Below are 26,516 nucleotides of genomic sequence, written 5' to 3'. Positions count from 1 at the left end.
GGGTTATAAAACAAGAACCCCTTTAAAGCATATGCAGCTCAATATGCTGCTTCTAAAGACAAGATGCTAGCTTGTCATGGAAGTGTGGTGTCAGCACATACACAAGCCTGCTGACACCATCTCTAGATGAGTCAGAATAGGGATCCAGCACCTTGTGAGCTGGCATTACCTTCCCAGGTCAGCCCCATTCAGCTGTTTGGGCTCTAAACCAAGGTATGTTTTAAAAGACACGAAACAGCCAGGTGCCAGTAACTCTCGCCTGTAATCCTAACTACTCAGGAGGCTGAGAACTACACAGTTTGAAGCCAGCCCAGACAGAAAAATCTCCATAAAGACTCATCTCCAATTAACCACTCAAAAAACTGGAAGTGGTGCTGCGGCTCAAGTGGTAGAGCATTAGCCTTGAGTACAAAGAGGCTTAAGGACAGGTCCAGGCACTGAGTTCAAGCCCCACAATCAACAAAAAAGAAAAAAAAAAAGATATGAGGGGCTGGGAAGGTGGCTCAGTGGTAGAGCACTTGCCTTGCATGCTCGAGGCCCTGGGTTTGATTCCTCAGCACCACATAAAAAAAAGCCGGAAGTGATTCCTCAGCACCACATAAAAAAAAGCCGGAAGTGGCGCTGTGGCTCAAGTGGTAGAGTGCTAGCCTTGAGCTGAAGAGCTGAGGGACAGTGCCCAGGCCCAGAGTTCAGGCCCCACGACCGGACCCAAAAAAAAAAAAAAAAAAAAAAAAAGATATGAAACGTGTACTATTCTGGGGATTCTGGCTCCAGGTAGGGCCCTCACTGACAGGAATTAGAGGGGCCTCCTTCAGACAGAGAGCAACCCAGAACACGCTCATAGGATGACAAAGAACAAAAATTAAGATATTTACACATACATAATGAACCTAAGTGGTATTAATAAATGACATCAGTATGGGAAATCTGCTTTGTGGATTAAAATAAGGCCCACAACTGAAGATTGCCACCCTCTTGGGTTATCTGCTTCCATATACATTGTGCATCAATGAATTTAAGACTTGAAAAAAAAAAGCCACCATTGTGTCTTTCAACTAACACACAAGAACCTAATTAAGAAAATTTACATATAAGTTAATCTGAAGAAATACCTTGAAAAGACATCCTTCCGAAGAAATTCTTCTAGTCGAGGTCCACTTCTTCCCAAAGGATCATCAGGAACCATAAATATGTCCCCCACAAATGTATACTGAAGCAATCTACAATAGAGAAAAATGCTAACTCTCCACTGCTACACAAATGCTAGTGCGGTCTTAAGCAGCCACTCCATTCCAAAGTGATGATCAGCCTATAAATCCTAAATTGCCAAATAGGGAAGAAAACCTAGTACAACCATTTTAATTTCTCTATTCTGGACACAACTATAGTACTTCAGGAAACCTGCTGGTGGGCATCCCATTTCTCAACAAGACTTTGATATCCTTCTCTCCTCTTGCGAAGCAGCACTTGTTCTAATGGATAAAAACAAAACTAAAGATGTTCTGCCAGAAGTTCCAGTGGCGCAATCGGTTAAGCACGCAGTACTTATAAGATGTTCGGCTAGAATCCAGCAAGTGTCCAATGAAGGTTTAATTTTCAGACGAACCTAAAAATATATTTCCCCAAGGAGGGGGAATATACATACTGAGATTAGTGAAAAAATAATTATGAAGTATGGCATGTAGTTCATATCTCCTGGGTTCAATCTCAAGCACCACGCAAAAATAAAAACAAGGCTGGGAATGTGGCCCAGTGGTAGAGTGCTTGCCTAGCATGCATGAAGCCATGGGTTTGATTCTTCAGTACCATATAAACAGAAAAGGCCAGAAGTGGCGCTGTGGCTCAAGTGGTAGAGTACTACAAGTCTCCTTGAGTAAAAAGAAGCTCAGGGACAGTGTCCAGGCCCTGAGTTCAAGCCCCAGGACTGGCAAAACAAACAAACAAAAATAAAAATAAAAAATAGCTGGGTGCCAGTGGCATATACATATAATCCTAGCTGCTCAGGAGGCTGAGATCCAGAGACTCACAACTGAAGTCAGCCCAAGCAAAAAAAGTACATGAGACTCCATCTACAACCCTTCTTTGCAAGGGTTGGAATCAAAGAAAGAAGAAAAAAATTCTAGTACCTGTGTTGGCTGTCCAAATCTAGCTTTCTGCTTTGCTTTTACAAATTCTCAATGAAGTAGGTTGGCTTGAGTCTCAATGCAGTAAAAGTTTTCTGCATATGCATAGATAAGACCTCTGTGTGTAATAGATAAGAATCTAATAAAGACTGACAAATAAGCTGAGGGACAGAGACATAACAGATGTTCCTGACCAAATGTTTCAGAAACCATGCTGAAAGACCAACTCTCACCTGTAACTTTTTAGTAACACAAGGGTCATTCACAGACAAGCTGTTTCTAAAATGCTATAATGATTCAGTAAACTATAAATGCCAGACAAGGGGCAACTGTGAAACCTCATCTGAGATAAATGTCTAGTGGTACTAGTTACAGACTTGTTAGACACATATTGGGTACCAGTATATCATTTCATGTTTTAAGATCTGTGGCACATGACTTGTCTCCGGTTCTTGCCTTGTTTTTTTGTGGTAGGTGCTTCCTGATCAGGTATGCTGCTCCTGAGGAAGTCCTGGAAGACGGGGTTTTTACTGTTTCCCAGACTGGATACATTCATAAAACCACAAATAAAAAGGGAATGCCAATGAATTGTTTTTCTTTTTCCTTTTTTTTTTTTTTTTTTTTTTTTTTTTTTTTGCTGTTGGTCCTGGGACTTGAATTCAGGGCTTAGGCAATGTCTGTGAGCTTCTTTGCTCAAAGTTAGTACTCTACCTCTTGAACCACAGTGCTACTTCCAGCTTTTTCTGAGTAGTCTGTTGGAGATAAGAGTCTCATAGACTGCCCAGGCTGAAACCAAGATCCTCAGATCTCCGCCCCCAGAGTAGCTTAGATTGCAGGTGTGAGCATGTAGATGACATCTAAGCCTATTCTCAATATAGGCAATAAATTGTAAGTTTTAAAAGGTCATGAATGGGAAGTGGTGCTATGGTTCAAGTGGTAGAGGGCTAGCCTTGGATTCCTCAGTACCAAATAAACAGAAAAAACCAGATGTACTGCTGTGGCTCAAGTGGTAGAGTGCTAGCCTTGAGCTGAAGAGCTGAGGGACAGTGCTCAGGCCCAGAGTTCAGGCCCCATGACTGACAAAAAAAAAGTCATGAAGGAAGTAATGATATTGATTAAGAAGCAATGTACTCTTGGGGCTGAGAAGGTGGCTCAGTGGTAGAGTGCTTGCCTTGCATGCATGAGGCCCTGGGTTCGATTCCTCAGCACGACATAAGCAGAAAAAAAAAGCCGGAAGTGGTGCTATTGCTCAAGTGGTAGCGTGCTAGCCTTGAGCTGAAGAGCTGAGAAACAGCGCCCAGGCCCAGAGTTCAGGCCCCACGACTGGACCCTCCCCCCCCCCCCCAAAAAAAAAGTAAAAGAAAAAAAAAGAAGCAATGTACTCATAATCTGACATGGAATTGTAACTCCTTTGTATATCTACTTAATAATAACAACAGTAAGTCATGAAAACTATCACGTATTAAAAGTGTATTAAACTTTTTTTTAGCACTCCAAAAATCTGAACCCCCAGTCAGAATATTATCTCTGTTTTTCTCCCTCTTGCTACTAACAGTGTTCCAGTGTTCCACCTAACGTAGTGGTGGGCACACAAGCCTACCCACGCCACTCATTGGCTCTCCTGCTTTGTGCAGGTTCCTCCTAGCAGAGACAAATTGCCTAGAGACTGGGGATATAGCAGTCTTTTATAAGACAGATGAAAACAAACAAAAAAAGTTTTTTAAAAAAGAAAGAAAACTTTCTAACCAAAGACGAAGTGAGTATTACCTTTTTGTAATAATTTCTCGCCAGGAGACTGACTCAGTCACAAATTCTCTGAAGTTATCATTTGTTACAATTATGCCACCAGTTTTGTCCGCTAAGTGTAGTAAAAACCTATGGCAATAAAAGAATTGAAAATGAGCAAGCAAGTATCTCTAGCTTATTAGAGTGTGCTACAAGAAAATAAAAGCATTTCTTTTTAGGAAAATCACTAAAAATTTAGACAAAGCCAGACAGAAGTAAAACTCTTGTCAACCACAGATAAACTAGAAATAATAGACACATCACTGAAATTATTAGTATAATGATAAAATAACTGTTTTCATACAGCTTAATTTTCTAAAATGAGTTTACCTACAATGCATACTTTTTTCCTAGAAATAAATAGTAATAATTGAGTGAGATGACCAGAGCAGAGATAGAGTAGAGGTGACACGATTTAAATAATGGCCAGTTGTTTGTTAGCTGCTCAGTGACCATATTGTGGTGCAAGAGTAGCTGCTTGGTAGTCAGCTTTGCAACTCTGCTTGTGTTTTTAATTTTTTTTTTTTTTTTTTGGGTCCGGTCATGGGGCCTGAACTCTGGGCCTGGGCGCTGTCCCTCAGCTCTTCAGCTCAAGACTAGTGCTTTACCACTTGAGCCAGAGCGCCACTTCCGGCTTTTTTTTTCTTTTTGCTTATGTGGTGCTGAGGAATCGAACCCAAGGCCTCAGAGGCATGCAAGGCAAGCACTCTACCACTGAGCCATCTTCCCAGCCCCTGTGTTTTAAATTTATAGGCTCATGTTTTCTCTCATTTAAGAAGAGATGCCTAAATTACAGATTCATTCAAATGAGGTTAAGAAAGGATACATGGTAACAAAAAATAAGAATAGCTGGGCATTGATGGTTAATGACTGTAATCCTAGCTACTTAAGAGGCTGAGATCTGAGAATCATGGTACCAAGCCAGCCTCGGCAGGAAAGTCTGTAAGACTCTTATCTCCAATAATCACTAGAAAACTGGAAGTGGTGCTATAGCTCAAATGGTAGAGTGCTGCTAAGCTTTGAACAAAAGAGCTCAGGGATAGTGCCCAGGCCCTGAGTTCAAGCCCTACAACCAGTAACAACAAAAAAAATAAAGGCAAATTTGTTTCACTGCAGGCAATTATTTCTATTCAAGCCATCTTAATAAGAGAGTAAAATAATGAGGATAAAAATGAATTATAGGGTCTGGGAAGTGGCTCAGTGGTAGAGCGCTTGCCTTGCATGCCTGAGGCCCTGGGTTCAATTCCTCAGCACCACATAAGCAAAAAGAAAAAAGCCAGAAGTGGCGCTGTGACTCAAGTGGTAGAGCGCTAGCCTTGAGCTGAAGGACAGCCCAGGCCCAGAGTTCAGGCCCCATGACCGGACCCAAAAAAAAAAAAAAAAAAAAAAGAAAAGAAAAGAAAAGAAAATGAATTCTAGGAGGGGGGTGAGGGGGTGGGGATGAGAGGGCAGGGATGGGAAGGGGAAACAAAGGAGGAGGCAACAATGCTTGATAAGAAATGTACTCATTACCTTGCTCATGCAATTGTAACCTCTCTGTATGGTATTTTCACAATAAAAAAAACCTCTAAAAAAAAGAGAAAGAGAAAAAAAGAATTCTCTCTTCTATCAGGATTGCCTCATATGTTCAACAGAATGCAGTCAAAGATAATGAACCAAAACTAAGAATCACTGGAATTAGACATGCAAAACAACTGCTCTTTTTAGTAATGAAAATTAAAATAAAAAACCAAAACCTTTGAAGTAGATATTAATAGAGATTCTTTTGTTTTTAATTGTTCATCTTGGCTGGCCTCCATAATCTTCCTCTCAGTTTTTCCCTAGTGCTGGGATTACAGGTAGGTACCACCATTCTTGGCTTATTAATAAACATTTTCCAGGTTTTTCTAACTGCTCTGGGTTTAAGCGTAAGGATATTTGCCCAGGTGTTAATAAAGTAGGTTAGTTAAGTAGGTGATACAGCTCTAAGTGCATGCACCATTAGTTATGATGCACGAGCATGTCTTCTAAAGCCCAATGACCCAAATAAATCAAGCAAAAGGTTAACCTGTGTATTTGTGACTGGTTTATCTTCTGTAGGGGTGGATTAGAGGAGCTACAATGTTGGAGGACTCAAGGGTTTTTCCTGAGCCCAGAGGTCCAAACTGCTTCCCAACTTGAGCAAAATTGCACTCCTGTCTCCAACACAGGGCTAAGTACAAACAGTCTCCCAGGACTTCTTACCTGTTGCACTACTTTCAGTTCTTCCCACAACATTTTTTTGGGGGGGGGCCAGTCATGGGGCCTGAACTTTGGGCCTGGACACTGTCCCTCAGCTCTTCAGCTCAAAGCTAGCAGCCTACCACTTGAGCCATAGCACCACTTCTGGCTTTTTGCTTATGTGGTGCTGAGGAATCAAACCCAGGGCCTCAGGTATGCAAGGCAAGCACTCTACCACTGAGCCACCTTCCCAGCCCCCGCCACATTCTTTTATAGCAACTCAAACTCTCCCCATCTTAGCTGCCCTCCCACAGCCTGGAGCAGAGAAAGGGGCTGCCTGTAAGAAGGTCCTTTTAGTGAAGAACTGTCCCTTTTGTCACATAAACCCTCCTTTTCATCTCTCATCAAATCAATCGTTCACTAGCTTGGATCACAAACTGTACCCTCTCTTTAATTAATGGGGAACGTATAAAAAAGAAATAGGGTAAATGCAGGAGGAAAGAAAAAAGCAGCCACCACCTAGGTTCCCAGACAACAGCCTTGTTACTACGGATTCCACATAATGATTTTAAAATCTACTTGCCACTGGTTAAGCTTGGAAACATCCCATGAGGTTCAACCAGAGCAAAACTCCCTTCTTAACTTATCTGTTCACCAAGGGAAAAAAAAACTGGGAGAGAGGGAGGGAAGGGGTAACATGTCAGAAAAGAAATATACTCATTACCTGACCTATGAAACTGTAACCCCTCTGTATATCACCTTTATAACAATAAAAAAAAGTTTAAAAATTAAAAAAAAATTATGTGAACCTCTTCTTCTAGATGACAAGCTTGAGGACAAGAGAGACAGCTAAGTAATATGTTTCCTGGAACCTTACTCTGCACAATGCACTTGGCCAGCATTCAGTGAAACTTTTTTGTATGTTTGCTGATGCTGGGGCTTAAGCTCAGGTCCTAGGAGCTTTTGTGCTCAAGGCTGGCACATTACCACTCAAGCCACAGTTCTACTTCTGGCTTCTTGGTAGTTAATTGGAGATAAGAGTTTCATGGGCTTTTTTCCTGGACTGGCTTCGAACTGCGATCCTTAGATCTCAGCCTTCTGAGTAACTAGGATTATAGGCCTGAGCCAGTCAGAGCCTAGGACCTCACAGAACTTTCTAGAAAACCATTTAAAATATGTGAACTAAATTTTACTTGTCCAGATACACTAACACCTACTTGTTGACCCAGCATTCTCAAAGATGCAGCTTACTTCCATTACTTGAAGATCTATTTTATGGGGATAACCCCAAAGCCCAGGGGTCAATCAGAAATCACTAACCAGAAACAGACCAGAAGTAGGTAATAGTAAATATCTTCCTCTCGTCCCCATTTAAAATGATAGTCTCACTACACTGCTCAGGCTGATTTCTAGTTCTTGGCTTAACTGATTCCCCTATCTTAGTCTCTTAGTAGCTGAGACTGTAGGCATGTACTATTTGTATGCCTGAACAAAAACCACTTGAGACTTCCACATGAAGACAATTCTTTTTAACATACAACCAAAATAATAATAAATATCTGCTTTTCTTTAACTATCTCAGACATTGTGTGTGTGTCTGTATGTGTATGCATGCTGGTCCTGGGACTTGAACTTAGGGCCTGGGCACTGGCTCTAAGCTTTTTTTGCTCAAAGCTATTGCTCTACCATTTGAGCTACAGTTCCAGTTACAACTTTCATGTTGTTTAATTGAAGATAAGAGGATCAAAGACTTGAGCCAGGCACCTGTGACTCACACCTGTAATCCTAGCTACTCAGGGGGCTAAGATCTGAGGACTAAAGTTTGAAGCCAGCCCAGGTAGGAAACTCTGTGAGATTCTTATTTCCAGTTAACCACCAGAAACTGGAAGTGATGCTGTAGCTCAAAGTGGTAGAGTGCTATACTTGAGTGAAAGAACTCAGGGACAGTGCCTAGGCCCTGAGTTCAAGCCCTACAACTTTAAAAAAAGAAAAAAGAAAACAAAAAAGTCTCAAAGACTTTCCTGCCTAGATTGGCTTCAAACTGCAACCTCAGATCTCAGACTCCCGAGTGTAGCTACGATTGCAGATATGAGGCACTGGCAGATGGCTCAAACATGTTTTAGTAAATTAAAATAGAAATGGAAATAGAACTGTGGCTCAAGTGTTAAGAGTGATAGCCTTGAGCAAAAAAACTCAAGACAGTGCCCAGGCCGAGTTCAAACCCCAGGACTGGCAAAAACAGTCACTCAATTACTCCTTTTGTGATGTTCCTAAACCCATACAACAAAGACTGCTGAGTAGTGATCACGAATATTAAAGCTCTCAAACATAAGTACTTTCAGTATGCATCTGTGCAGTGGAGCAGGTGGCAACCTTACCACCCCACCCATACCTTAAAAAGGAAAACAGCCTTTCCTACCTGTCATCATGAGAAGCAATTCTTTCTCCAAAGACCATCCGTGCAGGAGTTAAAGATAATATTCCAAGCTCCTGGAGCTGGGTTAAGAAGTGCTGCTCTGTTCGTGGAATAAGTTGAATACACATTCAGCAAAGGGCTATATTCCCAGATGTGAAAATAAATGAACATTTACCCATATGTTCACTCAAAAGTTATAGAAACTTTTTTTTGGGGGGGGTGGGGGGATTCTGGTCGTGAGGCCTGAACTCTGGGCCTGGGAGCTGTCCCTTAGCTCTTCAGCTCAAGGCTAGCGCTCTACCACTTGAGCCACAGCGCCACTTCCGGCTTTTTACTTTTTGCTTATGTGGTGCTGAGGAATCAAACCCAGGGCCTCAGGCATGCAAGGCAAGCGCTCTACCACTGAGCCACCTTCCCAGCCCTGTAGAAACTTTTTTTTTTTGCCTTTTCTTTTCCCCTTTGGTCATGGGTCTTGAACTCTGGGCCTGGGCTCTGTCTCTCAGCTCTTCAGCTCAAGGCTAGCGCTCTACCACTTGAGTCACTGCACCACTTCCAGTTTTCTGGTGGTTAATTGGAGATAAAGAGTCTCCTGGACTTTCTTGCCTGGGCTGGCTGTGAACCACGATTCTCAGATCTCAGCCTACTGAGTAGCTTGGATTACAGGCATGAGCCACCGGTGCCCAGCTAAAAACCGTTTTTCTAGTCAGTCATTTCTACTAAATCATGAGGGAGGAGGGCAGGAAAGGGAGACCTAAACTAAGACAAATGCAATGTATGAACTAACCAGCTATTTTTAATGCTATGTTAGGATTTATTAACAAGTTTATGGCTTATTCTAAGGAAGCAAGAAAAATGAAGCACCTTGTGTTTAAAAAGTAGCTGCTTAGTTCAGACACTGAGGAGATATGTGCAATAGAGAACGAAAGAGTGACAAGCTAGGTACAGAGGCAGCCTAGAGCAAGCTGCTTTGTCCCAATTTCAAGAAAGGTAGCTTACTCCCTTCCCTCATCCAGGAGTCTGTCAGACATCCTCTCTAGCTGATTTCCTATCTTGCTTTTTTTGTTCTTGTTTTTTTGGTCCCAAACCAGAACTCAAACTTGGTATTAGATATTTTTGCTCATGGGTGAGGCACTCTACCAACTGTACCACATTTCCAACCCGTAAAGGGTTGGTTATTTCTTTTCTTTTCCCATTTTACTTACTGTCTCTGCAAGTATTCACTGATTCTCATAGGTTAGGTGGGTGGTAAAAGAGGAGAATGAAGGGCCAGAGTCACATTGCAGAAAATCAGCAATGGCAAAAAGCTGTTAAGACTAGGGTCTAAAGATAGCCTATTTTTCTATTTCCTGTACTAGAACTCACCACTGACCTGAATGGAGTAACTCATTATTCTAGAACTGCAGAGTAGAGTTTGGAGGTATAGGTCAGCATACACGAGGCCCTAGGTTTGATCTTCAGCACCACAAAAAACTTTTAAGGATCCAGTTGCAAAAATAGCTACAAAATGAGTGTGTCTAGCTGGGCATTGGTGGCTCAAGCCTGTAATCCTAGCTACTCAGGAAGCTGAACATGAGGATCATGGTGCAAAGCCAGCCTGGCAGGACAGGCCATGAGACTTTTTTTTTTTTTTTGGGGGGGGGGGTGGTGTCTGGTCGTGGGGCCTGAACTCTGGGCCTGGGCGCTGTACCTCAGCTCTTCAGCTCAAGGCTAGCGCTCTACCACTTGAGCCACCGTGCCACTTCGGGCTTTATTTCTTTTTGCTTATGTGGTGCTGAGGAATCGAACCCAGAGCCTCATGCATGCAAGGAAAGCACTCTACCACTAAGCTACCTTCCCAGTCCCCCATGAAGACTCTTATCTCCAATAAACCACTCAGAAAACCAGAAGTGGCACTGTGGCTTAAGTGGTAGAGCGTTTGGCTTGAGCTGAAGAGCTGAGGAACAGTGCCCAGGCCCAGAATTCAAGCCCCGTGACCAAAAAAAAAGGGGGGGGGACGACAAAACAACAAACAAACAAACAAACAAACAAACAAACAAACAAAAAGAGTGTGTCTACATTATTTCCCATATACTTCACTAGTGACTCAGTTTCACTTGCTGTTTAACATACTGGGCAAATCTTAGCCCCTGCCCTTATCTACCAAATTTGTTCTAGTACTTTGATGTGTTAACTTCCTGCATAGCTTTGTTCACTTGTTTTCCCACCATAAGCTATGACAAAAAACAGCTAAGATCCTCTAAAATATTTTACAATTCATAGAAAGTTCAAACCTTTATGTATGGTTTGCAAATCTGCCACAAATTACTCCATGACAAATAGTTTTATACTGAACTATTAAACCAGCTGTTCTAAAAACAATGTATTTTAAAGTGAAAAACTTAACTGAGCAGTGTGAAAATCACTATTTACCCAGCCTAATAAAAGAACATATAATTTGCATAAAAACAAAAAAATTACTTACAATTTGAGCTCTAATTTTCTAACAACCATGTTAGCTTTCTATCCTCCTCTGAAATCAGCTCCTCTTTTGTATACTGTGACACTCTCAATTGATATTTTACTAGATAAGTATCACATGTTGCAAATATAAACCATCATGAAATATCTGGTTAGAAATCTGGAAAAAATCATTTAGCCTCACCTGTGATATTAGGGTCACGCCTTGTTCTCCACTGAGGGACAAATACAGTGATGTTTCTGTTGCCAAGCTTCCAAAAATATTCAACTGCAATTGCAATTCCACGACAAGAAAAGAACTTTTTCAGGCCATGGCTGTAAGAAAATAAAACTTTCAGATTAAAGCATGTCTTAATTATTTATTTATTTTTGTCAGTCATGGGACCTGAACTATGGGCATGCATGCTGTCCCTCAGCTCTTCAGCTCAAGGCTAGTGTTTTACCACTTGAGCCACAGCACCACTTCCAGCTTTTTCTGCTTATGTGGTGCTGAGGAATTGAACCCAGGGCCTCACGCATGCAAGGCAAGACTCTACCTCTGAGCCACCTTCCCATCCCTAAAGCATGCTTTAAAGAGTAAGTTCACCACAAAATACATTAACAACAAAAATAAGAAAAACTGGATTTTCTTTAGTGTGTTTATATGTTTTAGCATTTATAAAGTTTACAACTGTGAAAAGCCAAGATAAGACCCATTGAAATAGTTGTATTTCTTGCTAGTACTTTTTTCTTTTTCTTTTACTTAGTTATTATTTGGGTGTACTGTTTTGGTAGTACTTATTTATCACTGCGGATTTTTTTTTTCAACAGTTCATTTTACTGGAGGAAAAAATACTATGGAAAGTTCTGCCTAATCCACTGCCCTCTAAGAATCTAAGTTATATTAAGAAAATGTGTTGTAAGCCAGACGCTGGTGGCTCAATGCCTATAATCCTAGCTATTCAGGAGACAGGGATCACAATTCAAAGCCAGCTTGGGCAGAAAAGTCCATGGGACTCTTCCTTCAATTAACCACCAAAAAGCTCAAGAGCAGAGCTCAAGTGGTAGAGTCCTAGTCTTGAGCACAAAAGCCCCCAAAACAGCCTCCAGGTCCTGAGTTCAAGACCCAGAACAGATACAAAAAAAATGCGGACTCTTTAGCAGCTGTGGCAATGCCTAGGCCTCATGTGTCTAGATAATGCAGCGAAGGGATAAAGGTATGACCTAGTCATCACTACAATTTCCAAGGCTGATGTTGCTCTGGCTCCAGAAGTGCTCTTTGGAAGACTACAAAATCTACCTAACTGGGACTGTGGAAGAAGACTTTGTTCAAAGAGGCACGAAGAGAAAAAAGGTAAATAAACAACAAACAGGACAGAATATGGGCCAACACACTTTTCTATAAAGAGTAAAACAACCTGTCTCACCTCCCAACTCTACCCTAACAGTGTGAAAAAAGCAAGAGACAGATCAAATGCACAAATACAGCTCATTCCAAGTTCACAAAAAAAGATGGTGCCTGGACCTGACCCAAAGGGTGCAATTATCCCTGGCACAGCAGAGAACTCAAATGCACACCCTCTAGCTGTTACTAGTCAGTGAAGTGGGAGGAGAAAAGTCCTTCCTTCTATACAAATCCTCTTCATTTTGAGATCTCTTCCACAACTGAATATCCACAGGTATTGGCCAACATGAACCTCCCCATCATGTGTTAATGGCACTCTTGGTTTTGGCCAATTGGTCTTCAATCCCCATTCTTCCTGGTTTCCAGTTTTCCTTAATTGTGTGCACGCATGCGTGCGTGTTTGCATGTGTGTCAGTCAAGGGTCTTGAATTCTGGGCATGGTCACTGTCCCTCAGCTCTTCAGCTCAAGGCTAGCACTCTACCACTCTAGCCACAGCACCACTTCCAGTTTTCTGAGTGGTTTATTGGAGGTAAGAGTCTCACATACTTTCCTACCTGGCCTGGCTTTGAACTGGGATCCTCAGATCTCAGCCTCCCGAGTAGCTAGGATTATAGGTGTGAGCCACAGGTGCCCAGCCCTTAACTGCTTTCTTAGCATGCAAGGCTCTCATACCTTCCCTATTTGCCCATTCTTCAAAGGCTCTCTTCAGAGCTCCAATCTAATCTTTCTTCTAGTTCTAGGCATAGACCTTTTAATTAGACCCCTCCTCTTCGCATCTTCTATGGAGCAAGAGAATCAGAGTGGAATTTAGATTCCTGTTAGTGTGATGTGTATTGTTGCGTGACCAGGAGGTAGATGTGTGGGGTCACACAGGCCTCCTCACTCCTGTCCAATCATTTTTCCAAGATGCCATCCATACCCATATTGGTGTTGTCATCCCAACTACATCAGTAATTCTTGAGAGTAGAAGGGAACAAACAACTAATGAGGCGAGAGATTCAGAAAAGCTGTTCCCCTACACACTCCTCTTTCTAAATGCTAATGTCCAATATTCTTTCCAGGGAATCACAAATTAGAGATGATGGGTCTTGCTCCAGAAAATATATGCAAGCAAACAAGCCCTTTTTGATCAAATGTTTGCCTAAAAGCACTCATCTACAGTAAGGATATAGCAACAAGACAGTTGTTACTAGAAAAAAAGGAGAAAATTGGTAGTAGTTTTATTATTTTTTGAGGGAGTTTTTAATCTTTAGAAAAGAATAAATCATTCTAATAGTAATAGTTAAAAAAATAGGCCTTGAGTTAACAACAACTAGTTCTAACATGAACATCCAAAATACAAGTTTACTATTTCTTAGAAAAACCAAGAAGTAGGCAAGTTCATGACCTTAAATGCACTAAAAAGGCTGTAAACAACCCAGTGTTATCCAACAGACTCAAATGTGCACCATTTGCTTTTCATCCTCTCACCTAAATGCTTCTAATGACCACAATAGTACAAACTGAATGGAAATGGAGTGCCCAGTTCCATTTTACTGGGTCACTGAAGAAATGGGGGCCAATGCAGATGGAGGAATTCTGCTATCTTGGTCTCTTCACAGGCTTGGAGGAAAAATAAATAAAAAACTAGAAACAACAACTCTACACTTGGGTTGTTCAACTGAAGTTACAGTATTGCTCTCTGTGATCAGATCACATACCACTTTTAGTACTCTGAAAAATCCCCTCAGGTGAATTAAAACAATGATTCAAAATTCTGGTTGGAAAACAAAGACTTATCCAGAAAATAAAGCTACAGAAAGTCAGATGGAGGGTAAGGCATATAGCTCAGTGATAAGAGCACTTGCCTAGCATGGATGAGGCCTTGGGTTTGGTCCCTAGTACAGGGATGTAATGGGTGAGTTAGTTATCAAGTGGAGCCAAATTATTGTCCTCAAAATACTGTAGAAAACCTACTAAGAACTTTCTCTAGTTCCAAGTTCAATGCTCAACTAGGCAATGTGCATACTCCTCACTGCTTCTACAGCTTCTCTATAATCAAACTCAAGATGTATAGGTAGATCCAGACCAGCTATCTATTTTAACCTAGAGAAAGTGTATATTCAAAGTACATTCTCCACTTTGGAGTAAACCAAAACTTCAGGGCTCTAGTTTCAAAAGCAGGCTGAACAGCTACCTCTCAGGCCTGGGAGGTCAGGGCTGAGGGCTCTCAAGAAGGTTTGTACTGCTGTACCATGTCATAGGAAACAACTGTTATCAGGTTGGTTTCCATATAACCGGCAGTCAAGTAGAAGGAAGCACACCCAAAGCAGAGACAAAAGCTGAAAAAAATTCACAGCAGTCATACAACTAGACAGGGCAGTGTGGGGAAATAGTGGAAAGCCTTTGAGAAACCCAGTTAAGAGAGACTTCCTCCTGAAGCTCTCACTGAAAAATAATCATAGAACCAAACCTGTTATACAACGACTAACATGAAAAGTGGTTCTAACAAGCAAAGGGGAAAACCTCATCTACTCAGAAAATTATCAACTCAGACAAGTCAGGTGTTCTTACACTGTTGTTTCGGCCACCACTCTGATGTCTAGCCATTTACCGCAAATCATTTCCATTGACTCATCATTTGGCTCATTCATGATGACAAGAGGAAAAATGAAGTAAAGATGAACAGAATCAAACTGAGATCCCATGGTTCACACCTATAAATCTAGATACTGAGGAGACTGAGATCTGAGGGTATTTGTTAGAAGTCAGCCTATATTAATCTCCAATTAACCATCAAAAAGCTGGAAGTGGAACCTTGGCACAAGGAGTGTTGGCCTTGAGGGGGAAAAAAAAAAGCTTAGGGACAGTGCTTAAGCCTCGAGTTCAAACCCTAGAATGGGCACTGGAAAACAAAGGGAAGCCAAAATACATAACTAACAGCATAAAGCAATGTATTCAGAGTTTCCCCCAAATATGTATTGAGCTGCAGACATCATGTGGGACCACATAAAGAAAAGGCTTTGCAAAAATCCAAGGAAAGGTAAGCCAGGGCTGCTTTAGCGTATGGTTCACACCCACAGATTCCATATTGCTTAATAGCTTCCCTTAAACAACTTCCCCCAACTAGTTGGGTCAAATGGGTGAGGTTTACTCAGCAGTTCTTATGCAATCTTCAATGGTGACTCTCCAATGATGCCAAAGCCTTAAAATCCCAACCATACCTTCTGTGGGAGGAGACGAGAGGATGTGGTTACTGAGGAGAGACATCACTGGCCCCAATCTTCTACATGTATCTCTGGACACAGTGATTTCATATTATTCTAAGTTACATGTTATTTTGTGTGTGTGTCAGTACTTGGACTTAATTTCAGGATCTGGGCACACTGTTCTTGAGCTTTTTTTGCTCAAGGCTAGCCACAACTCTACTACCAGCTTTTTGGTGGTTCACTGGAGATAAAGAGTCTCCAGGACTTTCTAGCTTTGAATAGCTAAGATTACAGACATGAGCTACTGGTGCCTGATTAAGTTACATGTAATTTTACCACACAAAATGGCTGTGAAGATTACATTACTAAAATAAAATACATGGCAGGGGATGGAGCCCAGTGGTAAAGTACTTTGTCTAGCATGTATGAAACCTTGGGTTCGATCCGCAGCACTACAAAAATAAAACTAAATAAAGCATAGCACCTGATACAAACCAAGTATTTCAGCTTGAAGATTCAAAATATTTAAATATGGTCACAGTTAAGATTCAATATAAACTGATCATTAGCATGGCAACCACAAATTGACAATTGCTTGGTGAAAAGCCAGTTAAAAAACAACTTCCAGCCGGGCGCTGGTGGCTCACGCCTGTAATCCTAGCTACTCAGGAGGCTGAGATCTGAGGATCACGGTTCAAAGCCAGCCCGGGCAGGAGAGACCGTGAGACTCCTATCTCCAATAAACCACCAGAAAACCGGAAATGGCGCTGTAGCTCAAGTGGTAGAGCGCTTACCTTGAGCTGAAGAGCTGAGGGACAGCGCCCAGGCCCAGAGTTCAAGCCCCATGACCGACAAAAAAAAAAAAAAAAAAAAAACAACTTCCATTCATCAAAAAAAAAAAAAAAAAAAAAAAACCTGTGTGCTGGAATCTATCCCTGAGCTTTTGTGATCAAGGCTAACACTCTAGCACTTGAGTGGCAGCTCTACTTCCAGCTCTTTTGGGGCTTGAGGTAAGTCTCAGACTTTCCTGCATGGGTTGGCTTTGAACTTTGATTCTTAAATTTTAGTCTCCTTGAGTAGTTTAGGACTATAAATGAGAGCCACCAGCATTTGGCTCATCAACAAATCTTACTGTGTGCATGCTATGTGCCAGGGACATGGCCGTTGTAGTTTCTATATAGAGAAAACACAAACAAGCCCCCTTCACGAAACTTATTCTTTAACTGTATTTTATCTTTTCTTTTTTAGTACTGAGGATCGAACCCAGGATGTTGCACTTGCTAGGCAAGCCCTTTGCCACTGTGCTACATCCCAGCCCACATGGAACTTATTCTAATCCAACTCACAATATGGAAGAGACTGATTTAGTCTAAGGATTGACATCTCTCCACCCCCCGTCCCCCGCCACTGCCACATATAATGTAGAGTGGATGAGGTAGAATTTACTTAATAGAATAATTTCAAAGTGACTAATCCAGCTGGATGCTGATGGCTCATGCTTGTAATCCTAGCTACTCAGGAAGCTGAGATCTGAGGATCGTGGTTCAAAGCCAGCCTGGGCAGGAAAGGCTGTGAAACTCTTATCTCCAATAACTACCAGAAAACCAGAAATGGCACTGTGGCTCAAGTGGTAGAGTGCCAGCCTTGAGCTGAAGAACTGAGGAAGAGCACTCAGGCCCAGAGTTGAAGCCCCATAACTGACCCCAAAAAAAAAAAAAAAAAAAAAATTCCAAAGTAACTGATACAATGACATTTGGTATGTTCCGAAGTATTTTCCAAACTAAAAAATAAGCCCTGTACCAAATAAAAAGGTTCTTATCTAGAAAAAGTGTCAAATTACTGGCTTTTTTTCAGAACAAGTTAGACATTATGCCTATGTCTTCTTAGAGCAACACATCCTTTTGCAAAACTGTTCTTCTTAAAATATCTCTAAACCCAAATAAAACACAAATCCTCTCAAACTGGTTTTCAAAAGAATATAACTTCTTGGATGTGGTAGTACATGCCTATGACCTCAGCACAGAGGAGGTTAAGGCAGGAGGGTCTTGACTTGAGGTCAGTTTGGGCTACCTATATAAGGGGAACCTATCTCAAAAATGAATAATAACCCACAGTATATTGAAAGCCTATAACTTTCCCTGAAGTACTAACTGGTGGCTTCCAAGAAACAACAATGCACTAAGGGCATTAGTAAATCCAGTGTTTTGGGGAGTCACAAGGACTGAGGAGAGGCACCATCTGCAGTGTGAGAGGGATGAGATATATAAAACTTCCTCTAAGATAGGACCATTCTACATTCTAATTAATACTTCAAGTTTGTGTATGTTTAAGGCACCATTTTATCACTGCTCAGTCTATGCTAATTTGCATTCTTATTCTTTGAACATTAGTGGGAAATCTTTCCATATACAGAAGTTTCTGAAAAAAAAAAAAACTAGTATTACTCATGATCATGACCTACATTTTATGTCATCACTTGGCTCAAGCTCCTAACAATGAGGAACTGATGCTATGCTTGGACTATGGATGACTGAAATTACATTTTACATTTTTACTTAGATAGCTATACAGCTGTGGGTCATTTGCTGGGTTTCCCCAGGAGAGTTACCCAAAAAATGAAGAGTATTAATTGAAAATGAAAGTATGCTAGGTGTTTTTACTTACTGTCTTCAGACTTAAACATCTGAAGTGCTACCTTTTCTTTCTGGGACAGCAAAACACAAACACACTGTTAGTAATTTATTTTAAAAATGAATAGCAGGGCTGGGAAGGTGGTTCAGTGGTAGAGCGCTTGCCTTGCATGCTCGAGGCCCTGGGTTCGATTCCTTAGCACCACATAAGCAAAAAGAAAAAAGCCAGAAGTGGCGCTGTGGCTCAAGTGGTAGAGCACCAGCCTTGAGCTGAAGAGCTGAGGGACAGTGCCCAGGCCCAGAGTTCAGGCCCCACGACCGGACCCAAAAAAAAAAAAAAAAATGAATAGCAATCCAGGTGCCACTGGCTCACACCTGTATACCTAGCTACTCACAATTCAAAGGCAGCCCAGGCAGGAAAGTCTATGAGATTCTTATCTCCAAAAATGCAGGAAGTGGAGCTGTGGCTTAAGCAGGAGAACACTCCTTGAGCAAAAAGGCTCAGTACCCAGGCCCTGAGTTCAAGCACCAGGTCAGGCACAAAAAAGGGCAAAACAATCCTTCTATTTATAAAAGTACATACTAAAAGCCGTCCAGCTGAGGTCCACTAGGTGGATTGGAGAATGACTATGAAGTGACCAAGTCTGAGCATTCTGACGGGGGGGACCTACCTGAACCTTACCTCCACCAGCTCTATACCAATGTCCAATGTCTGAGGCCATGGCTCTGTGCTACCCCGCCTTACTGCCTTGGAACAACAAGGGCAAGGTGGCCAAGAACTTGAGCAAGCCATGTCTCACCAAGCAAATTCATGTGAGACATGATCCCAGAGGTATGTGCCTTTGCTCTGAATAAACAGTGTTCATTGCCCCTGCTCAGGTTGCCCAAGGACAAGCAGGTCCTCAAGTTCATCAAGGAAAGGGTAACACAAACATATCTAGGCTAAAAGAAAAGGAAACGGGCTAAGCAGCCATGAAGGACTGAACTTGTGAGTAATGAAATCTTTACAGAAAACAACTATAAAAAATATTTATGGATGACCTGACACCTCCTTAAAAGTAGTATGAAGGTGTGGTGCTAGTGGCTCATGCCTACAATCCTACTCAGGAGGCTGACATCTGAGGATCATGATTACAAGCCAGTTCAGGCAGAAAGTCCATGAGATTTTTTTATCTCCAATTAACCACCAATAAACAGTAGAAGTAGAGCTATGGCTCATGTGGTTCAGTATTAGAGTTGAAAGGGGAAAAAAGCTAAAGAACAGCACCTAGGCCATGAGTTCAAGACCCAGGAGCAGTGAGTGCATGCACACATACATACAAATACACACACACACACACACACACACACACACACACACACACACACACACACACACACACACACACACACACACACACACACACACACACACACACACACACACACACACACACACACACACGTCATAAGAAGGCTAGTGTATGGCTCAACAAGAACATTTGCATAGCATACAGAAGGCCCTGAGTTTTATCCAGGAAGAGGGGAAAAGAAAATAGGTGTTAAGGCAGAAACTACAGATGAAACAAGACTGGCTATGAGATAACTGTGAAAGTTGAGCTATCAATCCATGGTAGTCATATTTTCTTGCTTTATATTTGTTTGAAAATGCTAATTTTAAAAAATTAACAGAAAAATATTATACAAGCCAAACACTGATGCTATGATGCTAGCAGTAGGCTGAAATATGAGGACCAAGGTTCTAAGCAGCAAAGTCCAAGAAACTTGATTCTTATCTCCAATTGACCAGTAAAAACTGGAAGTGGCACTGGGCTAAAAGTGGTAAAGCTTCAGCCTTGTGAAAAAGTCAAGAGAAGCTAGGAACTGGTGGCTCACACCTATAATCCTAGCTATGCCGAAGGCTGAGATATGAAGTTGTAGTTCCAAGCCAGCTCAAGCAGGAAAGTCCATGTGCTTCTTATCTCCAATCCAATAAACTACTGGGAAAAAGCCAGAAATGGCACTGAGGCTTAAGTGGTAGAGTGCTAACCTTGAGCCAAGAGAGCACAAGGCCCTGAGTTCAAGCCTTAGTACCAGCACAAAAAACAGAAGCCTTGCTGGGTGCCAGTGGCTCATGCCTGTAATCCTAGCTACTCAGGAGGCTGAGATCTAAGGATCATGGTTCAAAGTCAGCCCCGGCAAGGAAAGTGGTGCTATGGTTCAAATGGTTGAGTGCTAGCCTTGAAAAAGAAGCTCAGGGACAGCGCCTAGCCACTGAGTTCAAATCCCAGGACTAGCAAAAAAAAAAAAAGAGAGAGAGCGCACATCCATATTCACTGCACATAATCACAATAGCCAAGATATGGAAACAACCCAGATCCCCCACAATAGATAGATGAGTGGATCCAAAAAATGGAGTACCTATATGCAAGGAATTTTACTTAACCATTAGAAGAATAAAATAATGTCATTTTCAGGGAAATAGATGGAACTAGAACAAATCACAGTAAGTGAGGTAAACCAAGCTCAGAGAGACAAACTGCATATTCTCCCTGATGTGCGGATATTGGATCTAAAATACACTGGGATATGATAAATTACACAGGATTCTAGATATTTACCCAAAGTGATACAAAAGAGGATACTTAGAAGAGAAACACAAAGGCGCAGCAATGCCTAAGTGCCTCCTTATACTTATAAAAAATAATACACATATTGGAATGAACTCCATAGAAATGAGACCTCTCTCTTTTTTTAAGTTTCTGATGATTCTGTCTTCTTTACCTTCTGTATGGTGTATTTAAGTGTATATCTTCAGAAGGGTTGGGGGAAAGGTATAGAACTCGAGGGAAAAAGTGCAGCAGTGGAGCTCACTAGACAATGATGAAAGTAAACTATACAACTCATGTGTGGAGGCAGGAGACAGGGACTGGGAGAGAGTAAGGGAACAGAAGACACTACAAAAGGAAATGTACTCATTACCTGACTCATGTAATTTCAATCCCTCTGCACATCACCACTATAATAAGAATAAAGTAAATTAATAATAAAAAATAAATTTGTTCTACAGCTTTCTCTGGGTCTAGAGTCTGTATGTGATAAACTGCAACCTAACACTGGGTCTTATAGAGTCTGTATGTAGTGAACTGCAACCTAACTTACAGATGGGAAGCAAATGGCAACATACTTTTTTTTTTTTTGGGGGGGGGTCCAGTCATAGGCCTTAACTCTGGGCCTGGGCGCTGTCCCTCAGCTTTTCAGCTCAAGGCTAGCACTCTACCACTTGAGCCACAGTGCCACTTCTGGATTTTTTTTTTTTTTTTTGCTTATGTGGTGCTGAGGAATCGAACCCAGGGCCTCATGCATGCAAGGCAAGCGCTCTACCACTGAGCCACCTTCCCAGCCCCAATAACAACATACTTTTAAGTATATATTTTAAACACAGCTATGTCTGGCAGGCGCTGGTGGCTCACACCTGTAATCCTAGCTATTCAGGAGGCAGAGATCTGAGTATCATGGTTCAAAGCCAGCCTGGACAGGAAAGTCCATGAGACTTTTATCTCCAATTAATCACCAGAAAACAGGAAATGATGCTGTGGCTCAAGTGGCAGAGCTCTGGACTTGAGCTGAAGTGCTCAGGGACAGAGCCCAGACCCAGAGTTCAAGCCCCAAGACCAACCTCTCCCTACCCCCACCCCGGCAAAAAAAAAAAAAGAGCTATGTCTCCGAGAATCACAAATTGTAAACTGGTATATTTCCACTTAAGTTGAACCCACTGCTATTAGCTATAGCAAATGCATTATTGCTATAACTACTCTGGTAGTTTCTGGATGTCACTATGTCACTTTTTTTAATTCTTCCAAATTTACTATGTCTAAACTTTTTAACAATGGAGTAGTTGGGTTTGAAAACTGAAGGGAAACTTTACTCAGTACTTGGTTATATCGCATGACAAAGAACAAGAGTAAAGGCAATAGAATATAGCAAATGAGGCCAGAAAGGTTAAGCAACCTGTTGGAAATTTAACAGTTGGTCCACCCTATGGTAGAGACTATTATTATCTTAGCCACTACATTAAACTGCCCCCTTAGAGAAGAAACCTAATCCCACAACACAGGCTCAAAATAAAAGTTCAAACTGATTTCCCTAGGAAGGAAGTTTTGATTCATTTCTCAGCCAAGGTATAACAGAAACACAACATACTTACTATACTACTGAATACTAATATTCCAACATAAAGACAACACAATATTTTTTGCCTTAAGCTCTATTCTTGTAATTCAGAACATGATGATGCTCATTGTATTAATAACCTTATAGCTTAAAATATTTTATTTTGCACATCACTGAGCAATATTCAATAAGAAATTTTTTTTACAACTTCTGAATCACAGTTCAGTAGGGTTAAGCAAAGCTAACAACTAAATATGAAATGACAAAACTTTCCAACCAACCAGTCTCCTTTCCCATCCCACCCTAACTACAGATCCATAGTGTAGTTCCAAGCTACGCATATAATTCTGAGATATCACTTAGGGTACAATACAAAACTATACAACTATAAAATAATGGCAGTGGACTTACGTAATTGCAACATTGCTCCCATCTATAACGATATGCTTCAAATCCATTCTTCCTGGTTCGTTTTTTAATTCCAACTTGTAGGGCACTTTTAGGGTATCTCGAAATCTTTGAACCCCTGTAACTGAGGAATCGATATAATCAGAAGGTCCTGCAAACCTTGCATCAGAAACCGAAGGTAACATCTGGGACAGTGGCATTGATGGAGAAATGGACAGGCAATTTGGCTTAGACTGAGGAGAGGTACAACGTCCTGAATGTTTCTCACAGGGAGACTTCATATTATTTGGAAGCAAGGGTTCTGAATGCTGTTGTAAACCATTTTCAGGAAAAACTGGACTTCTTTGCTGGTGACTTGAGACTCCTCTGGAGACAAGATTAATTTCTTTGGGGCTTGAAGGGGCAACAGAGGGTGAAAGGCCATCAGTTTCAAGGTCTATGTTACAACTATAATTCTGGTTTGGACCCCAGATTTCATGTTTCTGTTCTCTTGGCACAGTTCTGAAAGTACTAATTTTGCAATTTGAGGTACATGGTTTAGATGGTAACACAGTAAAATTTTCTACCATATTTTGCTGTGTGTGATTCTGTGTTTTCTTCTGAATGGAATCTGTTGTAAACTCATTTATGCTAATACTTTTATTTTTGTTGGTATCTGGATATGCAGTACCAGGTGAAAGTTCACTGTCTTCTTGAAACTTTTTATTTTCCTTTTCAATTTCCTCTAAGAGTAATAATGGTTCAGTAGAAGGCCCATACTCCTTAATGACCTTTTCAACAATTTCTTGGGAATAGCCCATAGTTTTAAAAAAGTTCACAAGGATGTTGTATTCCATTTCCTCAGTAGTGTCTTTTATATCTGGACTTAAATTTACCTCAGTAGAAGAATCAGATAAATCAATAATTACATTTCCAGCCGATGCCTTATCACCATGTAAGAGCTCTTCTTCTTGAACATTTTCTAAAGAAAATTGCTTCTTGGTATGCCTTTCCTCCGAATCAGAGTATCTCCTTTTGTAACAAGCTCTCTCTTTGGAAAGTGCCTCTTCATCTGGACTAGCCCCATTTACTGGAACTTTAAGCATATCTGGTGAACTAGAAAAGACTGTGTCCATTTGTTTTGTAAGCTCAGAAATAGGAGTCCCAGCTTTATCTCTTGCATCTTCCTGCATAACAATTTCATCTCTAGTAATATTCATCTCTGTGTCAGTATTCTGTGTAAACCCTGGTTGTTGGTCATCTCTAACTTCAATAACATCATCTTGTGTGAGTGTTAACTCACCTTGTGTGAGTGTTAAAAGTTCTTTCTTCAAGGAAGTGGGCAAAATTAACAAATCCATTGTATAATTGTCTGCGTGGGCTTCAACAAATTGTCTGAATTCCCTTTTTATCTCTGATTCTTTCTGACTGCTGGGTATATTCTCATTATTCTCAAAAAGCTTTACAAATTGCTGAATATGGCTCCTGGCCATGACCACAGCTTCGGCACTTCCTCTGATGCCAAGAAGACCAATGTCTAAGACACAGAGGTCAGCACAAGTATCCTGAATCAAGCTCTTCAGAAACAGGTTCTCTGCCCCAACAAAAATGCAATGCATGGCTATAGGATAACATTCTCTTTCTTCTAGCTCAGGTTCACAGATTCCTTTTACATACTCCTGTGAAGAGAAAATAATTAGATCAATTCACAAAATTATATTAAGTTCTACAGGTACTTAAACAAAAGTCAAGCTAATTGTTTTTAATGTAAGCATATTTATTTTAGTGTAAAATGCCACAATTTTAATGGAAGACTGACAATGCCAAACGGTTTAATCATCTAGAGAAATTGAAAGCTTTGCATCTCCTATCAAATAGGCAGATATAGCTAATTGTCCATCTTGGTGTGTCAACTAAGGGGTCTGTCTGCCTAGCTTGTATAAGAATCCCAATGCTCTATTTATTTACATCTAAAGACAAATATATGCTTGCTGATAGTTATTACTGCCAATACATAATCCAGAAATAAAAGATAATCAAACCAAATGATTTATTACATACAAACCTTGACTTTTACTTTGTCACCATTGCCCATGGTTTCCACATGTAACAAAACAGATTCCTTGAAAGCATTTAAAAAATGACTAGATGGGCCAGGCGCCGGTGGCTCACGCCTATAATCCTAGCTACTCAGGAGGCTGAGAGCTGAGGATCTCGGTTCAAAGCCAGCCCGGGCAGGAAAGTCCCTGAGACTCTTATCTCCATTAAACCACTCGAAAACCAGAAGTGGCGCTGTAGCTCAAGCAGTAAAGAGCTTGCCTTGAGCTGAAGAGCTAAGGGACAGCACCCAAGCCCAGAGTTCAAGCCCCACCACCGACCAAAAAAGAAAAAAAATAAAGAAAACAACTAGATGGTTGGAACAATCTATATCCTATATAACTCTGTGTCTTTTTCTAAGACCAGATTGTTTAAATTAAGCATAGACCTAAGTACATAAAGAAATGAAGAATGCTAAAAATAGGCATTTGTGCACACATGGTAGAACACATATTACTTTGGTTCTAGAGTTGGTAATACCTCTGGTGTGATCTTACTCAATTTATTCTAAGCCCAGTTTCTTCAATGGTAGAAGTTAGTCATATAATCTTGGAAGTAGAGGAATTCATAGAAACAATAGAAATGAGGGCTGGGAAGGTGGCTCAGTGGTAGAGCGCTTGCCTTGCAAGCCTGAGGCCCTGGGTTCCATTCCTCAGCACCATATAAGCAAAAAAAGAAAAAAGCCGGAAGTGGCGCTGTGGCTCAAGTGGTAGAGCGCTAGCCTTGAGCTGAAGAGCTGAGGGACAGCGCCCAGGCCCAGAGTTCAGGCCCCACAACCGGACCCAAAAAAAAAAAAAAAGAAACAATAGAAATGACTACTGAATAGTGTCCTGTACATAGTAAATAATTACAAATTGCAACAATGTTAGTTAAATTATAAGTGAAAACTTTCTGGCTACACATTTGTGGAAAATGAACCTGGCTGATACTTTATCTACACTTTCAACTAAAATTAAAATGGTATTACCAAAATAGTGCTACTAAAAAATTCAAATTGTGTAGGGGTTGGGAAGGTGGCTCAGTGGTAGAGTGCTTGCCTCGCATCCATAAGGCCCTGGGTTCGATTCCTCAGCACCACATTAGCAGAAAACGCCTGAGTGGTGCTGTGGCTCAAGTGGTAAAGCTCTATCTTTGAGCTGAACTGCTGAGGGACAGTGCCCAGGCCCAGAGTTCAGGACCCATGACCGGCAAAAAAAAAAAAAAGGATGGTTAAATATTTCTTATCTTCTTAAAGAAATACTTGCTGTATTATAAAGAATTTAGAGCTTTGAATACACAGTATCTGACAAAATGACCTATCATAATAAGAAATAAAATTGCAAAACTCATTGTACCAAAAGAAATTAAGTAATTGTGACTCATGGATTTTACTAACATCTTATGTGTGGTAATGTTTCTTGTTTGCCATCAGTGTTCTGAAGAGAAACAGATTGGAACAGGAGACTGTAAACATTCATGTACTTAATGCACATAAACATGTATAGCAACATAAACTTTTCATTAAGTAGTTCTTTATTTGCATCCACACACAAATACACACATATACACAAACATGAATAAAATTTAAGTGATTAGAAAGGCTGAGAAGTCCTACAATCAGCAGTTTTTGTCATTTTTGTTGTAGTTGTTTTATCAGTCTTGGGGCATGAATTCAGAGCCAGGGTGTAGTCCCTCAGCTCCTTTTGCTCAAGGCTAGT

General features: G+C 41.0%; 1 protein-coding gene across 1 annotated transcript in view; it reads right to left on the bottom strand.

The window, feature by feature from the left end:
• The window catches only part of N4bp1 (NEDD4 binding protein 1), a 48,147-nt gene that overhangs the window by 4,329 nt on the left and 17,302 nt on the right, over positions 1 to 26,516 (bottom strand). Inside the window, exons 2-6 of the mRNA XM_070011911.1 lie at positions 22,747 to 24,401; positions 11,165 to 11,295; positions 8,527 to 8,623; positions 3,891 to 3,998; positions 1,113 to 1,220 (exon numbers count right to left, since the gene is read on the bottom strand). Of these exons, the coding sequence (XP_069868012.1) occupies positions 1,113 to 1,220; positions 3,891 to 3,998; positions 8,527 to 8,623; positions 11,165 to 11,295; positions 22,747 to 24,401 (2,099 nt within the window). The remainder of the gene's footprint in view (positions 1 to 1,112; positions 1,221 to 3,890; positions 3,999 to 8,526; positions 8,624 to 11,164; positions 11,296 to 22,746; positions 24,402 to 26,516) is intronic.

This window comes from Dipodomys merriami, unplaced genomic scaffold (genome assembly GCF_024711535.1).
Source record: "Dipodomys merriami isolate MVZ:Mamm:240054 unplaced genomic scaffold, mDipMer1.0.p SCAF_85, whole genome shotgun sequence".
Classification (NCBI taxonomy): domain Eukaryota; kingdom Metazoa; phylum Chordata; class Mammalia; order Rodentia; family Heteromyidae; genus Dipodomys; species Dipodomys merriami.
Note: the sequence above shows the minus strand (reverse complement) of the source record. Positions and strands in the feature narration are given on the sequence as shown.